At 38.4% G+C, this 19,943-nt stretch overlaps 1 protein-coding gene across 1 annotated transcript in view; it reads left to right on the forward strand.

Moving 5' to 3' along the window:
* Positions 1-19,943, forward strand: part of ZNF654 (zinc finger protein 654) — a 58,737-nt gene that overhangs the window by 2,470 nt on the left and 36,324 nt on the right. Inside the window, exon 2 of the mRNA XM_054046008.1 lies at positions 16,953-17,098. Within this exon, the coding sequence (XP_053901983.1) occupies positions 16,953-17,098 (146 nt within the window). The remainder of the gene's footprint in view (positions 1-16,952; positions 17,099-19,943) is intronic.

Consider the following 19,943-nt stretch of genomic DNA (forward strand, 5'->3'; position numbering starts at 1 on the left):
GTTGCATAGATAAAGCCCTATATTAAATCAATGCAGAACATCTATAGTGAGGTTTGCAGTGGTGCAAAAAGCCCTCAACCTCAGTCTGCATGCAGCAGAACTGCTCACTAATATAGAATGATGACATAGATGTATTTTCCCGTTACTACTTTTCTAGATCCCAATGACTTATAATTCTGTCTCAATTTGTTGTCTCCTTTTAAAACTAAGTCAAAAACATTCCATCTTGCTACTAAATGCTATTTACTTTGTCATTCCTTTTCTCATTTAGATATTTTCTTCCTTCTCTAAACAATATCTTCTCTTCAGTCAGTTCAGAACCCATCGCAACATTCTAGGCTCCTGATTTGAGCTTTGTGCTGATTTAGTTCAACCAAGAGACAGGCCACTTCACAACCTCCTACCCTCCTCCCTCCCTTTTGTACCAATAAAAAAGCTTGTACTTCTCCTTTCTAAAGTTCTTAAGTAGAGTGCAGTTTAATTAACATCACTATATTCCTGTTCCTTGGTCAAAGAGAAGAAGCAGCTGTGTTGGTAATTGCTTAGAAAAGATGCTATGAGATTGAACTGCCTAAAGGAAGCGATTTGTTCCTTTCCAAAATAGCAAGTAAACTGTTAAAATAACTAGGTTGTAAGTTAATATGGACAATGATATAAATCAGCATCACCAAATTTATTATTGCTGGTCCAGGTATAATCCTGCTACACAATCTGAGTAATGTATACACAGATGATTTTTATGGTTGGGGTATGTTATAAGGTGGTACCATGTGTTTGAACAGAAGGATCCCTTACTCTGTTGAAGTGTGCTTTATTGTATTGGAATTTCAATTTAAGATAGTGGTTGAAGAGGCAGCTATGACAATATCTCTGTTGTTTATTGTATATCAAATAGTGCTTTTCTAGATAGGTGTGCCTACATTTTAATAAGGTCAGAACAGATTAGTGTGGTGGTGTACATGGATTCTCTAAAACGACAATTGGCTTAATTTTTTTTTCATGATGTCATAGATGTGCACCAGCATGCAATAGTTTGCAGCTGGAATCTTATCAGAAGAAACCTCCTCACAAAATATCTGATCCCATTATGTGGAATGGAGGTGGGGAATGTTGGGGAAAGACAAAACCAGCACAGTTTGTGGGGGTGGGAGGCAATAGGAGGCTGAGGTAATAAGTGACAGTTTTACATTGTCTCATTCTCTGACAATGTTTTTTCTGAAGCAGTATGTAGCCATTTCAGCCACTTGTGCCAGACTTTCTAGGGTGAAAGGTAAAGTATAGATGCTTAATATTTCACATGTAGGTTTTGATTCTGCAAGGGGCTCTTCAGGGTGCAAAGACTCTGGGTAGGTGGAGATGGCTGCAGACCTGGGGACTTAAATTTATAAAAGAAAGCAAGTTAACACTTGCTGCTGAAAAGGTAAATGGGCTTCTGGTGGTAGAGAATAGGTTTTTTAAAAAAAAAAAAAAGTCCAAGGAAACTTTAAAATAAAAGGTTAAGAAAATAATAGAATAGTAGAGAAACAGTATATATAATTTCCCTGCTAATTTCTCTTATTCTTTCACTCTGAAGTACTTTTTATAGGGTGGCGATGTGTTGCTTAAACCTACACACAAATGTTAAAAAAGCTTTTGAAAAAATAAATTAAATGTGAAGTGAATGAGCCATACATATTTCAATAGCAGACAGCCATCCAGATTGTGTATTAGTAGGCAATTGCTGCATTTCTTGGGTGGCTGAAGGCATTCAGTCTTGTGCCTCACAGTGTACCCAAGACAGCCTATTAGCCTGCACTAGTACCCTATTATGATGACTTATTGCAATACTCACCCACGTCCATTAAATCTGTATTAAAATACATCGATCTATACCATATATCTTTTTGTTCATGAAATTGGTAGAAAACAAGGGAGTGTACAACTAACTCTTCAAGCTCTGTAGAATGTATTTAGTAACATAAAACAATAAACATATATACAAGGACCTAAACACTCTTGTTAATTTCATTGTTCATTTAGGACCACTCCTTTATCGCAATGGATTACTTGCAGAGGATTGCTTCTAGACTATTTTTTGTGCCCTAGATTGCTGTTTTTGTTCTTGATGTCAATACAGTATGCTTTCTTCACATAGAAGAGCCAATTCAAACTTTCTTACTGTGTAAAATTAAAGATCTTTAACTAAAAACTTATGCATACCAGTACCAGCTGCAAGTGACCACCTCTGTGAAATAGTTGTCTTGATATTTTATACATGGCCCTTCAATATCATCTTTTTAACTGAGTATCTGAAAGAGCTTGACAAAAACTAGTAATAGTGCATACAGAATTTGAAGTCATTAACACATGGTTTGTTTTCAAGGACTTCTGTTTTTATGCTTTTCATTTGGAAGTTGTTACCTCTGGGTGCAAAACAGTGAATGGTGGCTCCAGACAACTTACAGGCTAAAATAGAAGATTAAGGCAACTCTCTAGAGGGTTATAAGGGTGTTTATGGATGTTGTCCTGTCAAAAGAAAGTATTTCCAATGTTAGCTGCTTTGAAAACAAATTTTAATGGTAAACTGTGGAAGCACATAAAAATGGAAATATCATGACAGTTCACTGCAATTCTGGTGAAAACAATATCACAATATGCATTCTCAGTGTAGTGAGTAAGCCCCCCTGAGTGCATAGTAACGTTTTTATGTTACTCAACACTGCTGTGACTTGATTTTTTTAATTTTTTTTTAGATCACTTAATGTGCATAAATTTGAGAAGAGTACTTTCTATCTTCCTAAGAAATACTTGTGGAAATCTCCTTTATTATTTAATGACTTGGTTAAAGGGAGCTCTGTAGATCAGTTTACAGCATGTATGTTAATAACTTAAATTCATGTTCACCATAGCTAATATTTTGTGATTGGGTTTATATAGTTGTCTATATGGTTGTGTAAAGATACTAAATTTTATTTAAAATGTTGCTCAAAACTCATTAAAATAATTACTAAATGATACTGGTCTTAAATAGCAAAGGAGTGTAAAGATTGAACATTACCTGCTGTCCTCTACTGTGGATCAATTTACAGCCCTGCATAGAGAGAGGTGGCACCATTTGGACCACAGTTTGGTTCTGTTTTGTTTTTGCAGATGCCAGCATGTCTCTGATGGTTTTGTGTTCTCAGATGATAATTTAGTAGTGAAAACTTACTTGCTGAAATGGTTTAATAAATGTTTTAGCCAGGGAGCAATTTTTAAAATACTGTTTTATAAAAGCTTTTAAGACAATACTGGAAAAACTTGGTCAGTGCTTCTAATTTAAAAATAAAATGCTAGGAATTAAAAAGATAATTTGGTAAGCATTTAGGCCAAAATATTGTAACCTGTTGCATTTTTCACAGGAAATAAAATGGCTAAGGTAGTGTCTTAAATATAGTTTTTATCTATATCTGTTTTTTGAGTGTGTGCCTCATTTTCATATGGAATTTAAATACAAAGACATTGGATATGTCCTTAAGGTAGGAAAAATGTGAATGTTTCTGAATGTTTGAGTTGTTTTTGTCTTTGGTAAATCATTTATTACCATTCTATTAAATACAACTTTAAAAAGTGTTCAATTTAAACTAGAGAGTAAGACTCAACAGTGTTTTCACTTTCTAAACATGCGCCCCCCCCCCCCCCCCAAAAAAAAAAGTGTAATGGCAACCAGGAGTCCGGTGGCACCTTAAAGACTAACAGATTTATTTGAGCATAAGCTTTTGTGGGTAAAGTGCCACTGGACTCCTTGTTGTTTTTGTGGATATAGACTAACATGGCTACCCCCTGATATTTAGTGTAATGGGTTATGTCAACCCCTAGTTACCTTCATGTTTTCTGGGGCCCTCATCAGTCTGATACCTAATATATTTTTTTCAAAGTTGTGCATAGGAATTTAACCACTGAAATCTCACTGATGATATAGGGAGTTGCAGAGCTCAATCCCTATGCATTACTCTGCATCTTAACCCTCTCACATAGTAAAAAGGTAGTTCCTAAGGCCTCAGAATGTATGTTACAGCCCTTGTATCAATTATGTATCAATATCTGATAATACAAAATACATTGAAGTCTTATAGCCACTGTTAACATGCTTTTCTTTTTGTGTAGGGCCTGATTCTCGGGCTGTTTCATATAGAAGTCCAATAGAAGCTAATTTTGCAAATTTCAGAATAAGTATTATTGAATTTTATTTTTGAATTGATCTAATACAGTTGTTTCAGACCTATTAAGGGCAAATCATATGTTGCAAATAAACTTGTGTATAACATCTTAGATTATTGGAAGCTGATGGAATTTAAAAATTCATTTAACCTGTCACTGCACTTTACATACTTACTGCATTTTTCTCAGGTTGGTCAGTAAAAAGGAATGAAGTTCATTTCACTTATAATAAACATTCAATTTTTTTAGTGCTGCATGAGTGTCAAGCATTACAAGGGTAATGGGATTGTCATGGGATTTTTTTTTTTGTTTAAATTGTTTCTTTTGGTCTTAAATTTTAGAAAATCTTACGCCTTCTAAACTTAGATTTGTCACCACTTTTAAAGATTGTATGAAAATGTCCATTACAAACCTTTTTTCATATAAGCACTTTATGTAACAATGACTATTTGGGTGTAAATTAGCAGCCCCATTTTACAAATGGAAACTTGGTGTAGTAGAACTCCGGGCTCCTTGCTCAGATACTTGCAAATCTTGTGCAAATCACTGTTAATATGAAAAATAAAATTACTGTGAACCACATTGGTGCACAGTTTGTTTGGCTTGCTGTTTTGTTGGGACTTCTTCCAGAAAACCAGCCTAATTGTAGTCACTACTGATTTCTAAACATTATGCAGGAGATGTTTAATATTTGTGGGCATAATCCCTTAATTCTTCCCATTCATATTACCAAATTATTCACTTGTTTCACTTGTTCCTATTTACCCTCCTCTGAATTGAATTATTCTATCCTTGTGTATTCTCCCACGTTCATGCCCACTCATCTTTTCCTTGTTTAGTATTTTCCCCTTCAATTACTTCATGCTCTCTCTCCTAACCCTCTAGTTCACTTTTGCTTTATGCCTATCCCCAAGTCAGTTAACTGCTGATGACCCTGTACTGTCCCGTCCCCTGTCGTCGTGTCGTACCGTCCCGTCCCCCCAAAAAATCTGGTAATTGCCTACTCCCACTTGCAAATAAACTAGTGTTTGTCCTTCCTCCAGTCTTAGGCTAAGTCTACACTACAGAATTAATTCAAGCTAAGTTATGTCAGCATACAGCCATTGCAGTAAATTAATTGGTTTTACGTGTACATGCTACGCTCCTTGTGTTGATGGTGTGTGTCCTCACAAGGAGTGCTTGCGTGGATTTAACTGCTAGTGTGGGACTTTGTGGGATGGTTTCTGAAAGGCAGCAATAGTTGATGTAAACAACACAGTGTCTACCTGATTATGTTGACTTAAGCGCTATGCCTCTCCCAGAGGTGGAGTTACATTGGTGTAGTGGGCAAGTTACTTTGATGGGAGCTACATTTTAGTATAGATGCGTACAGAGTTAGGTTGACCATAGGCAGCTTACATCGACCTAACTTTGTAGTGTGGACCAGGCCTTAGTGAGCATCCACTTGTGCTGGGGCACCGAGTGCAGCACGGTGCCCCTAATCCTGGCCTCGTGCCCCCTGTCCCCGAGTGGTCCCAGGAGCCTTCCCTCACCCTGGCCTCGTGCCTTCTGTCCCTGTGTGGTCCCTGATTTCTCTCTCCCTCCCCCCCCCCCATCCCAGCCACAAGTGGTCCCTGGAGTCCCCCACCCTGTCCTCATGTGCTCTCCAGTCCCCCATCCTTTGGGGCCAGTCCCCAGAGCCCTCTCCAGTTCCTCCCACCAACCCCAACCAGTCTCTTTCCTTCCTTAATCTGCCTCCAGTCAGCTTCTGCCACATCCTGGCCTCCCCCCATCTGCCTACCGCTGATATCTGAAGTCTCCTTGTTCCCTCCTGCTACCTGGAGCTTCCTTCCTGCCCTTTTGCTATCCCAGCTCCCAAAGGGGCATTGCACCGCTAGCTGGATCATAGTCCAATAGCTTCACTTCTTGGCTCTGACTCAAAAGTACCCACACCTCACTTTGCTGCCAGATCCCAGCCCATAGCCATTCCTCTTCCCTGGGAGCGGGAGTTGCAATACCAGCTATTGATAACTTTCCAGTTAAAGTACAATTATGTATTCTGTATGTAAAGAAGGATTACCCAGTCTTTTACTAAAGTATATCCTATATACAAAGGAAGTATCAGTTGGCTTTCAGACAAATTGAAGCTAGGTTATGTTAAAACTAGATGCTCTAAGAAGACTGCTTTCATTGTATTTTTTTAATTGCTTCTTTGAAAAATAGTTCGCAAAATATATCTCTGCTATAACAGGATTTGTTCTCAAAAGAATGAAAAATGCCCTGTTAAACATAATATATTGATGGTGACAATTGCAACATGATTTAACTGGAAGAGAACTAGCATAAAAAAGGTCACCCCATCCCCGTTAGACAGCCTGCTTACGTATACCCATGACTGTCTCTACTTCCTGTATGGGTGATAGACCCTCACCGCTTATTGACTGTTTCCTGATCCCGACCACCGGTTATCCACCCCTCATTGGGGACATTGCAGTCTGTATATACTATGTGTGCTGCCCAACCCCAAAACACCAACATACCCCTATACTCTGTATGTTACCCCCAATGACCAATAACTGACGCCTCAAATTTTCTGTATCGTTTATTTTTTAAATAGTCTCTAATAAAATTTAAATCTAAAAGAAATTTTACTGAGCCACTATGCAACAAAATACCAGATATATAAAGTTGTGGAAAATTATGAAAGTTATGCAGAAATACCATGTGATCATTTAATAAACAACTACCTTATGCATATATATGAGTAGTACAGAGGTAAGGTTGCGAATTGAGCCTTTACTAAAGTTAGAAAAAAAAATCATTTTCTATTAGATAACTTGAATAGTGCATTAATATATTTTGTCTGAAGCAAATGTTTCTACATAACTGTTACTTATGTTTAATGCTACGATTTAGTCACGGAGGTCATGGCAGTCACGGATTCCCTGACTTTAATGGAGATCACTGACTTCTAGGGCTTCAGCAGGAGGCGGTGGGACTGTGCCCCTGCCCAGCAGTGGGCTGGCTGGAACCAGGACCCTGCAGCCCCAGCCCCACTGTTTCTTCTGGGGGGCTGCAGCCAGGGCTGGGACTCGTCATGTGCCAGGCTTGGCGGCGGCTGTGAGGGGCTTGGCCGTCAGTCTCTTCCCCTTCGCCCCCCCCCCCCCCCACCCCGCATGGGACTCCATTCCTCCCCTAGCCCTGCACTCAGTTATTTGTAGTAAAGTAACAGACAAGTCATGACCTCAGTGAATTTTTGTTTTTACCTGTGACCTGTTCGTGACTTATACTAAAAATAACTGTGGAAAAAATCTTAGCTTTACTTATGTTGTATGATTGAGCCAGGTATATTTGTCTTTCATCAAGATTTCACTGCTTGACTGAGACAGTATTTGTGTGAGAACCTGTACATTAGGATGATTTTTATTTTTAGTGTTTAAAAAGTAGTTGTAGATTTACTATAGTATGATGTCATACAACATGAATTGTAACGAAGATTTATTTTATATACCAAAAGCACCCATCTGTTGAGCTTAGAATAGGTTAATTACAAATTCTTTATTACATAATTAAAACAAAACAGAAATGAATTAAAAGAATCACAGACTGTCCCTGCAGATATTTATGGCTTTATAATCATGTTCTTGTAGTCCAAAAATATTTATTTCCTCTATTGCAAGGATGTATACAAACAGGGGAAACTGCATATATAGGAGAAATGTGAAACTGACTATATACAAAGGGCTGTCAATCACAGAAAATAGAAATAAAAAAAGGATGCAGTGATGTCTCTTGTTCATGGTGTCCCTTTAAATGCTGTGTGTGTTTTAAATAAATTAAACAGAATAATCCTAGTGTGCTGAGTTACAGTTATTAGTGGAGCCACAAGTCTGCATGTGCAGAATATTTGCATAACTTCAAATCTCTTTTAAATTGTAGTTTCTCTTTTAAAAAGTTTTTAGTTGAAGAGTTTTCTTTGTATATACTGTTTGGTTGTTTATATAATCAACTGCATCCTTGCAAAGTTTGTCTCTGCCTTAATGTCAGGTGAGTTAGATACACCTAGAAGGTGAATAGTGCATTTGTTGTACTACCTATGCCACTTGTCCCTTATATTGTTTTGACAGCAAAATGGTTCACATTTTAGAAACTGCTCTTATATGAGTACTAGCAATCTCATTGCACTATCTTGTTTGATTTGGAGGTGATCTCAGATGCTTCTTTCATCTTTGCAAAATCAGTTACTCTGTATAAAGTAGCCATTTTATAAAAATGTCAGCAACTCTCTTGGTAAACAATCCAAACTAGGCCTAAAAAAACAAGTTAAAAGTAATATTAGTAAAGTGAGGGGAAATATGATTTTACTCTTTCATAAATATAAATATTTAGTCAAAATGACACTAATATTGAAATCCATGTTTGTTGTCACTGAACAAAACTTTGCCCCAAGAAAATACCCCTGCTAATGAACACATGGATGGCTTTTTTTAAAGGCAAAACTTAGTTTTCATGCCTTAAGGGCCTTCACCCATGACAACTTAGTTTAAAATAATCACAACATTGGGCCTCATTATCTGATGACAAAACAGAGGCACTCATTATGTTAAATTTACCTTAGCATGTATCTTGTAACACTGTTTTCTCCATAGTGAAGGAGTGTTAATGTGGAATAATTTCATTTACTTCAGTAGCTCTTAATTTGGGCTAGTGTAATTAGGAGCAGAACTTGACCTCTAATGCCTGCTGAGTCAGAATGTTGATAATATTATTTTTCTTAATTCCTGAAGACAGCAGCGCAGTGGTAGGTGAAAATTTGTAATAGAAATTGAACTATATTTTTAATTTAGGCTGTAAAAATAAAGTAAATCAAATTTAAAATTTTCCATTATAATTTGAAGTACACTGTCATGGAAAAAAGTAATTGTAAACACGAGTAAATGAGAATACTATTGTGGATGATAGTCTTTGTCCATCTACTGCTATTTATTGGTTACTGGAATTATTCTTATTACCAATTATCTTGAAACACCTAGTAGTAATATTGTATGGAGCCATGCTGCCAGGAGTACAGGGCCAGCATGAGAGTCTCTAAGGCTTTTACACAGGACGTCAAGGCTGGGGGCAAGCTGCTCAGCCTTTATGGGAGGAATCCTTTCTGTAAAGGAATCCTTGTAGTTAGATTCCTGTGGAAAGTGTTCCCTGCTGCAGATTTTCACATTGGAAGCAGGGCAGGAAATGATCTGGCATTTGATTTATTAGAATTAGCTTGCATACACTTTAACAAGTTAAGATTTTTCCTCAAATTAACATCTTAAATCGCTGTTAAAAATTGTGACCCAAGAGCTCTTAATGCCAATTGGCAAGGTGATGCAGAGGGAATCTCATGAGACTGGTGTGTACATTAAAGTTCAGCATATGATGTCATGTGTGACCTCAAATGAAATCTAGTGTCACACTGGTCATGAGTATCGTGAAACGTATGTACAGATACTGCATGAGAAGATGTGTGTATGCACAGGAAAATATGCTCTTAATGTCTCTCAAGGTACTGGTCCTGAGCAATGGTGAAAAACAGGTTTTCTGTCAGACACGAGGTGTTCAGTCATCTATCTGTTTACATGTAAATTGACTGTCTTGTTCAGTGTGTCCCCTGGATCACCCCTTTGAACTGAATACAAATGTAGGATTGTAAGAAAGAAACAAAGGGAAAGAACAACACAGCATGGGGTAGATGAACTTATCTTGAGGTGCATATCAAAGTTTGCTTGACTATATTTGGGAGCCTAGAAGACACCCAGGCATGTTTCACTGAGGAAGTAAGAGGACAGTGCTTTCGCTTAATTAAAAAATTGCTTTAACAGGGCTTGGTTGAAAATGCTGGCGAGAGCTTTGGGTGAGAGAAGCTTCTTTAGAGAAGAGAGTAACTTGTTAGTTAAATTTAGTTTCTAGAAAGCAGTTTTAGGACTTTTTTTTATGTAACCATTTGTTTCCAATATTCTTTCTTACTATTAGTCGAATCTTTTTTCTTTGATAAACTTACTCTTGTTTTCACATTAAATATATCAGTGCTGTGGTGTTAAGCAAAATGATGGTCCTGGGTTGAATCTTACAAATCGTGATATACTGTTGCCTTGCCAATTATAAGCCTGGTAATTCTGAGAGTTCACTGGGTAAGGATGCTGCAGGGAATCCTCTAAGTTTTGTGGGGCTAGAGTGTGCCCACACCGAGAGAACAAGGCCTGGAAGGCAGTGCTTGTGTTGCTGGAGATGGGTGGTTTCAGGGAGCTGATCCACAACGGGCACAGACAAGAATGCTGTACGCAAAGGGAAGGTGCGGAGCTGCCTCACAATCCTGGGGAGCATCACAAATGGTTAAAACTTGGGTTAAAAATGTTTGCATTAGTTGAAAGTTGCATGTACTTAGATAATACCCATTTTCTTTCTTAAGGATCGTAAAGGATCTTACTAAGTGCTCACCCGCCACTAAAAGGTACTGATCTCCAGGGTGAAAATTTGCATCCATTTTGCACTGACAACACTACGCATATGTTAGGAGTGTCAATGAGCGACTCCTCCAACTAAAACTACAGTTAAACTTAAATAGTTCAGTTTTAATAACCTGTGGTGGAAATGGGCCATGATTCCTTGCTCTGGCATAAAGCTCTACTGAAGTGTGGAATCTACTATGACCTGGCCACATATTAGTCATCAGTTACTGTAATTAAAATCACTCTTGGTACTGGAGTAGAGCCATTCCCAAAGTGCAGGTTTGCAGACAGAGGAATTTGAAGTGATTAGCCAGGCTTTTTTGTCTGCTGCGGTCTGGTCTCTGATGATATTTTATTTAGTTGTCATTCGTTTTGAGAAACTGAGCAGAGTAGTGAAGTCAGGAGAGCCAATCTTTCTGTTTTAAGCAGTGACTAAACACTAGGTAACATACTTTCTTTGCTCCAGGAATTTTGGTAGATCCTATGAATTACAGAGCTTTCTTCTTTTCTCCAGTATTTGTAAACCAATAGTCATGTAGTCTGGGTTATAAATATATGTCCAAATTTATTTTTCAAGGTCATAGGAGTAGTGTGACAATTTCAAGATATGCAATGTATGGCATGCTAATTCAGCATATTCAACTTGAAAAATTTCAGGATATTTATATAGGAGGCTTAGCCATTGAGAGGGCTTTCAGATAAAACTTGAAGTATACAAGCAAATTAAAATAAATATGGATTATTTTCCCCAAAAAACTAATATTCAATCAGGTCTGGAATTTCTCTTTCCTTAACAAATAGTTTAATATATTTCTCCCCTCCACATACTGTACTGGTGCTTCCAATTGGTTGGGTGAAGAAAATGACTAACTTCACAGATTTGAGCTTGTGGAGACATAGAACTGTAGATTGAAAAATGAGAAAAGGAACACAGGATTGCTATTCTAGTCTTTCCCTTTTGTTTAGCTAACTTCTGTCTTCCTGTCTACATTTCTCGTTTGACCATGTGCTTCATCCTTTTCAATCTTCTTTTTCCTTTATTTTGTGATAGTGATTGTACCTAAGCATATTACTCTTTGTACTTAAAGCACTTCTCCTTTTGATTGTTGTACTGTTCTTGAGTGCTGGTTATTTACAGTTACTCTTCAGGACAGGAATTTTGACAGTTGATGAATGCATGCTGGACTTACTAGACCGGGGGTGGGCAAACTACAGCCTGTGAGCCATTTTAATCAGACCCTTGAGCTCCCGCTGGGGAGCGGGGTCGGGGCTGCTCCCGGAAGCAGCCACATGGGCTCCTGTCCCCCGCTGCACCCCACGGCTCCTACCTGTAGGTGCAGCCAGGGGCCTCCGCTCTGCATGCTGCCCCAGCATTCAAGTGCCACCCCTGCAGCTCCCATTAGCCAGGAACCACAGCCAATGGGAGCTGCGCAGGCAGTGCCTGAAGATGTGGCTGTGTGCAGAATTGCCTGTCTGCGCCTCCGCATAAGGAACTGGAGAAGGGACATGCCGCTGCTTCTGGGAGCCGCTTGAGGTAAGCGCCGCCTGGAGCCTGCACTCCTGAGCCTCTCCCCGCACCCCAACCCCCTGCCCTAGCCCTGATCCCCCTCCTGCCCTCCGAACCCCTCGGCCCCAGCCCAGAGCACCCTCCACCCCAAACCCCTCATCCCCAGCCCCACTCTAGAGCCCGCACCCCACTCCAGCGCCCCAGTCCGGAGCCTCCTTCCGCACCCTGAACTCCTCATTTCTGGCTCCACCCTGGAGCCCGCACGCCCAACCAGAGCCCTCACCCTCTCCCATACCCCAGTCCCAATTTTGTGAAAGATTCATTGCCCGCTGTAAAATTTCTATTCCCAGATCTGGCCCTCGGGCCAAAAAGTTTGCCCACCCCTGCACTAGACATATGTACTTCATTTCTCTCGTGCTTTTTTATGCATACATATTCTTTCAAATAGAGGGAAGATTAAATCAATTAGAATGAAATTGAAAGGTAGCAAATTCAAAATGGATAAAAACACTTTTTTCATAAAACACACAATAGTGTGTGCAACTCAGTGCTACAAGATGTTGCTGAGCCCAAAAGCTTAGCAGGATTCACAAAGGGTCAGACATCTATAGGGATAACAAAAATATCTAGAATTAATCTAATAAGTATAAAACCCCCAGGTATTCAAAGCTATTCAGTGACTCATGTTTCAGAGCATAAACCAAACTTTTAACTATTGGAGGTCAGGGAAAAAACCTTCCCTAGGCATATTATCCCATAAGGTGGTACTATGGGGTTTCCTTTGAAGGAACAGATGCTGAACTAAATGACTGTTCTGATCCAGCATGAAAAATGCATATGTTCCTCTGCCAGTTCTGTCAAAGTCTATAAACAAGTGTAATAAACTGATCATAGTATCTGCAAATGAATGACATTTTTGGAAGTTAATATAATAGTGTAAATAAACATACTGGTATAATATCCTAGAGATGGAAGATCTTCATTTGCTTATATAGTAGAAACAGAAAAAGCCTCTCCACACCATTCTTAAATCCCAGTCCTGTTCTGTATATGACTAAATCTTAATTTGAAAACATAGTTTAGTTTCCATGACTATTCAGTCCTTCAGCCATCTGCCAAAGGCTCCAGTTGTGCCTGAGGTGTTCATGTTGCAGACAGATATCTGCTACAACCAGGACCGATGCCACCTACTCATATCCCATAGGCAACTTAACATCTCGGTCTGAATGAATTTTGGTAACTACTGATTTGATTGGAGGTGTCCAAGTGAAAGTTTTCATATCCCATCACCCAGTCCATTCTAATAAAGTAAAATAGGAAATGCACACAATTTCTTCTAGACTAGATCTATTCTGAATGTGTTATAATCTGAGATGAAAAGGAACCCCATCACAGCTTTGGACCTCATCCATACTACTTGGCTATTTATGTGGTAGGATTCACTGTAACATCTGAGCACCACACAGAAAATAAAGGAGCTTATTCTTTGCATACTTGTGATACACAAAAGTAATATTCCCTTTTAAAAGTTGAGAATTGAGGCACAGAGCAGCGCTGTAACGTGGGCAGTGTAGACACGCTTTATCGCTGGGGGAGAGCTTTCCTGGCGATAAAAATAAAAAAAACCCACCCCGAACGAGCGATGGTAGCTGTCTATACTGGCGCTTTTCAGTGCTAAATCTTTTGTCGCTCGGGGGTGTGTGTGTTTTTTCATACCCCTGAAGGACTAAAGTTTTAGTACTGAAAGTGGTAGTGTAGATACAGCCTGAGTCAGAGCGTATACTTGAATCAGCATTTTCTAAACCATTCCTGTACCTTAGCCACCAGATCATCCCCTTTTTTCTGCACTGCCATTTTTGGCTTGGCTCTAACCATGGTTTATATTTGCTTACAGCATATTTAGAACTGTTAGTGGTAAATGGTCATGCGCTTTTTTTTTTGGTAACGTAGAATGGATACCCTATTCATGTTTGTGTGGCTGGTCTGGTTGGTCCTCACAGAGCTGAAAGAACGGTGGTAGGACATCCGAATGCACTGCCACCAAATGTACATGTTTTCTGAACATTCTGTTTTTCTTCATTTAATTGCTCAGATTTTCCCAGATGCCCTGAAAAGAACATAGGCAATTTATGGTACACTTTTACCTCGATATAAGGCTGTCCTCGGGAGCCAAAAAATCTTACCGCGTTCTAGGTGATACTGCGTTACATTGAACTTGCTTTGATCCACCGAAGTGCGCAGCCCCTCTCCCCCCCCAAGCACTGCTTTACCGCGTTATATCCGAATTCGTGTTATATCAGGTAGCGTTATATCGAGGTAGAGGTGTAGTTGTAAATGCATGAACTGTTGTAGCAGAAATGGTACTGTGTGGACACAAATGGAACAGTGTTATTGGTAACTGGTTAATGTGACCGTGCTTCTACCTGATATGGGATTACCGTTGAAAGCCGTAGCATGGACACGGCCTTGGATGGGAATTAAATGACCTTCGTATTAATCTCACATTCTTTATTGTGATGATGACCTATCCTAAGTTTAAGCAGTTAAGGAATATTTTCGATGTATTTCTAAATTTGTGTTTCATATAGTCTTAAATACAGTAGTATATCATTGTAGTTCAGTTTCTGATAACTTTAGGCATGTAAGGATTAGATTTTTATCAATTAAATGTCAGTAAATGTCAGTTTCATCATACACACAAAATAACAAACACCAATTTCCATCAGTGATAACAGAAATTTACAAATAGGCAGAATAAAAAATATGCTACTTAAGAACTTAATAGAGTTTTATTTAAGGATATTTACTCTGTATATTTTGATTTGTGATGTTTATAGTTTGTGTTTTAATGGTTATAAACCTTTACCTTTTTAAATCCCAATATCTACTTTAATTAAATACACCTCTACCCCAATATAACGCGACCCGATATAACACGAATTCGGATATAACGCGGTAAAGCAGTGCTCCAGGGGGGCGGGGCTGCGCGCTCCGGCGGATCAAAGCAAGTTCGATATAATGCGGTTTCACCTATAACGTGGTAAGATTTTTTTGGCTCCCAAGGACAGCATTATATCGGGGTAGAGGTGTAATTGTCTGACCTCCCCATAATTTCCCACAAGTGTGAAAATTTACATTGATAAAAATTGAATTCTCTAAAGCCTACTTAGAACATTGTAATGTTTTAGTGATATATAAGATTCATCAACAGTTTATTTTGTGTTCCTAGTATGACCACAGTCTCAATTTTAATTGTTTGGAGTTTAGTTTGGATTGGCTGCGTTTTACAAATGTTAATAGTGTAAAAAAATAAAAAGCCAGGACTGCTTAGGCTTCAGTCATTAACTGTTGTAAACATATTGTATGCAGACACAAATCAGACTAATAAAATTAGGATAACTCTATTAATCCAGAGGAATTTAAACCAAGGATGATTTTGGCCTCCTATTTTAACTGGCCAAGGCTTTGAACTGGTGTGTTAAACTACTTTATCAAGGGAGGGATATATGGTGTGCGCACATACACTTGGGTTCTTTGCATTTGTAAGGTCAACCTGTTGTATGTTCTGCCAAAGCATTATTGACAAAAATTGACCATGAGAACACATTAATCTGTTCACTGTATATTCAGGGGCACTTGAGGTGTTTTATGATGATGAATACATTTACCTATCAAACCCTTTATTTGTTCCTGTATGTACTTCATAGTTAGGAAAGAGTTATTTCTGCAGAAAAGTACATTGTGCTAGCAGTATATATATATATTTTTGTAAGTACTTATCTTACATTTGTTTTCCTTTCTCTAATTGTACTTTTTCTCCTACAAAACTGGAGTAGTCAATAAGTTTAAATGTGACATACATAGAAAAAATGTTTGCACACAAGATGTGAACTTCTTTTTAAAGGGTTTTCTAACCATTAAACCAACGAACAAATGTAGTTTATCCTGTTTGGTCTTTTTTGTAAACAGTTAACTGAAATGTCTAGTACATTTGGAAGAAAAGCCCTTTATCTAAAATTCCCTTGTCTTGGAAGCGGTGAGACTTCCAATTCTCCATGTATTTGTGCCTTTCAAGGAAAAAGTACAGACTTGCTCTTGACTTTAGGAATAAGGAATGTCAATCAGAAAACAACCATTTTTTTCTGAAGAGTATCTTTAGCCTTCCTCTGTCATAAAAAACAAAAGGGGCACAAACCCATTTTTTCCCCACTTATTGACATTTCAAGTGGTAGGTGTTAATATGGCTGCAGACTATGCCTTTTTCTTCTGTTGCAAAACAAAAGCTTGTATTTAAGCGTAGAGCATACACCTTTACCTCGATATAACGCCACCCGATATAACACTAATTCAGATATAACATGGTAAAGCAGTGCCCGGGGGGGCGGGGCTGCCCACTCCAGTGGATCAAAGCAAGTTCAATATAACGCGGTAAAAAATGTTGGCTCCCGAGGACAGCATTATATCGAGGTAGAGGTGTAATTGCTAATCTGATAGCACGTAAGAAGAATTCTTCCTCCACTGCTTTTTGGTCCATATTTTGTGGTGTAAGAAGGACAGGGCTTCTTCCTTTATATTTTTGCTTTATCAAAATGAAAGAACATGAGAAAATTACATATATGAAACATCTTAAAGTGTTGCATCCTAGAGGAATGAATTGTGGTTTTATATTGATATCCTCTATTAAACCTGCTACTTAAAAGCTTTTTTCCCCCTTTATAAACTATAGACCTTTTTTACTATTTCTGGCGAAAGAGAACTTTCTCTATTGTAATACAGGTTTGTGACTGTTTTCCCTATAGATTGTTGAAGACTATGCTGGAAGATGGCAGGTTCCTTTGCCTCAGCTTCAGGTGCTTCAGACAGCTCTTTGTTGTTTCACGTCTGCCTGTGTATCATTCCCAGCTGAATGTGAGCACGTACAATATGTTTTGAGTAGCCTAGCTTTGTAAGTACATCCTTTTTTCTATTAACTCCATTTACAGGCTAACTGTTAGTGTTCTACTTTTGCAATGAAAGCAGCATGTCAAAAGAGGTCCTGTTTTGTAAAGACAGTCTTACTTTCTACTATATAAATACACGAGACCAAACTTATTCCTGGTGAATTAAATAATTGAAGCTCTGAAAGGGATGACTTTAGCCTGTTCTTTTTATATCACATTTACTCAAAGAACATGCTCAGGTCAAACTTGTGAAAGTGTTGTACAGTTTCTTTTAACAACACCACCTAATAATAGAAGCGTGCCTGTGATCGTTTTATATTTCACTGACATTTTAAATGTTATGTTTTCCTGAAATATTTGCAAGCCAAACCTTGTGGCAATAAATGGCCATGAACAAAAGTGAAATTGACTGGTACACTTCTGTTTAAGCAGAGAGATGCAAAAAGTAAATAAAAAATTATTGTAATGGCCTAAGGTTTTTGTAACAGGAAAAAATTTGTGTAAATTGCGACTCTAAATCTGATTCTTCAACAAAACACTTTTTGGAGAAGAGTTTGTTACATAAGATAAGAAAACGTTTTTCTTTTGAGGAAAAGATTTGTTTAGGGATAATATACACATCTTCAACTGATGATTTTGTTATCCTGTTTATTTGCCCTAACAAAATCCTCCTCACCATCACATTTATTGTCTAACTCAATAAAGTAGATGCCAAAAACTTGAAAATGTCAAAATAAAAACAAACAATTCTTGTATCCTATGGATATTGGCTCCTGTCATAAGTAGGTGGAGAGAGGAAATTTGAAGCATACTGAGTGCTGCTTTCACAAATAAGAGCGAGTTCCAGCTCAGTAAATGGGTTAATTTTTTGTCCAGCAGGTGGAACAGCTGTCTTGCTGAGCTCTGGTTTTAACTGTTCTTAGTTTGTTTTTGTTACTAGTTTTACTTGGTCAGAATTTGTCATCTCAATGTGGGATTTTGTGTTGGGGGGAAAAAAAAAATATCTGTAAGGGAACACTTTATTGGTCTTTACATCTCCTGCTTGCATCTCCAGAGTGAGCTGGCAGACCCACCTTTTTTACCTTGTCTTTGAACTACCATCACTAATCCCAGGAGACTAGAAGCTTCTATTTTGTGCACTTATGATGTACTTTAAAAAAGTGAAACTGAAGAGTAGGGTAGAGTAGATTTATGTGGAAATACAACTCTTAAAAGTGAATAACTGTTGAGTGAAACCAGAAAAAATAGATTTATCAAAGTATGGTGGTCAAGTACCTGAGGATAAACTATTTGCCCCTATAGAGTAGAATGAATATAGTCATAGTATCTGCTTTTAGAGAAAGATTAGTTATTGTCTGAAACATGATTCAGGTTGTTTAATACCTGGCTCATAGTTGATGCTTATTAGCTACTGTGAATCTTGTAAAAACAAAATACATTCTAAGAAAGATTTAGTGTTTCAGGGTAGGGACAATACCTTCATATGTGTCTGTACAGCATATAGCACGGTGTCATTTCGATCCTGAGTGGGGCCTGTGGGTCCTACTGCAACACAAATAATAAATAACGGTCACACCAAATTTAGTGTCTGTCCTACTCTAGATTAGGTACTGATCAGAAATTGGGGCCAATTGCCGGGAGGGGGGGGGATGAGTTTCTTGGTCATCTGCTATCACCCCTTATGTTAAATCTGTGTACAGAGTTTGGGGATTGATTGTCCTTTATAGCTTGCTTGCCCCCAGCTTATGAATTTGAGGAGCATTGAGCACAAAACAAAGTATTCCCTCCCACCCCCCAAAAAAACTGCTTTGGTTGGCTTAGTTTTGCTGTGATGTCACAAAATGATTCTGGGGCCTAACAGTTACCAAGGAAACATTGCTGAAGTATGTTAGCCCTAAGGGTGTTGAAGTCTGTCTTTCGGAAAATACACCATACATAATACAAAGTCCTAGCTCTTAAAGGAGAGAGGGAGGGAGAGAAAGAGGGGGGGGGGGGGGGAGTAGAAAAAGCAGGAATCTGCCTGACCCCATATGGGCTTTCTCCATACTTGAGCAGGGTTTCCTTGGTAACCAGATGGTAAACTACTGAGAGCAGGGGCTGCTGTTCTTTCTGTGCACTTACTAAGCAAACCATTCATAATAAATGAGGCAGCATCTATAGTCACTTTAATACAGGAGTTGTCTACTGGGATCATTGGTAAACAACATATAGGTGCTACAAGTCAGTGCTTGTATGTTATCTGAAAAGATGGTGTGGCAAATGGCAGTAAACATGAATGTAGATACCTATATTTTAAAACGGCGTGGTAGGTCAGATCACATTTTGGAGCATCAGGAGAGATGAAATTGACTAAGATAATTTTGATATTCATGTAAAAAGATTGATGGAGAAGGAAGTTTTAAGTCTTGTTTTGAATGGCCCATCTGAGCCTGCTGATTTAAGCGTGCAGCACATATTGAAGGTGAAGAAATGTGAAATTTAGATCTGCAATTCACTTTTAATAAAAACTAGAACGAAGCGATTTGCAGATGATCCCAAATTCAATCAGAAACCAAATAAAAACACATACTTAGAGTTAGTGTAGTCTTTCCCAAGCAGCGTGTGAGTTCCCGAGGCTGGTAGTTTTCCAAACACTCACATGACATGTGACTTCTGCTGCAAGTAAAATGTGTTACTTAAACTTACTGATCTCACTTCAGATTGGCAATGAGAATTTGTGGTTAGCAGGAAGTATTTGTTGTTTCAATTAGCAAAATTGATCAAATTTTCCTTTAGGATTGAGATTAAAGGGCCCTTGTGCAAAAGAACCATTACAGCTTTGAATATGAAGGAAGGTGCAAAAATTGACCA

The sequence above is a fragment of the Malaclemys terrapin genome, chromosome 1 (genome assembly GCF_027887155.1).
Source record: "Malaclemys terrapin pileata isolate rMalTer1 chromosome 1, rMalTer1.hap1, whole genome shotgun sequence".
NCBI classification, from domain to species: Eukaryota; Metazoa; Chordata; order Testudines; family Emydidae; genus Malaclemys; species Malaclemys terrapin.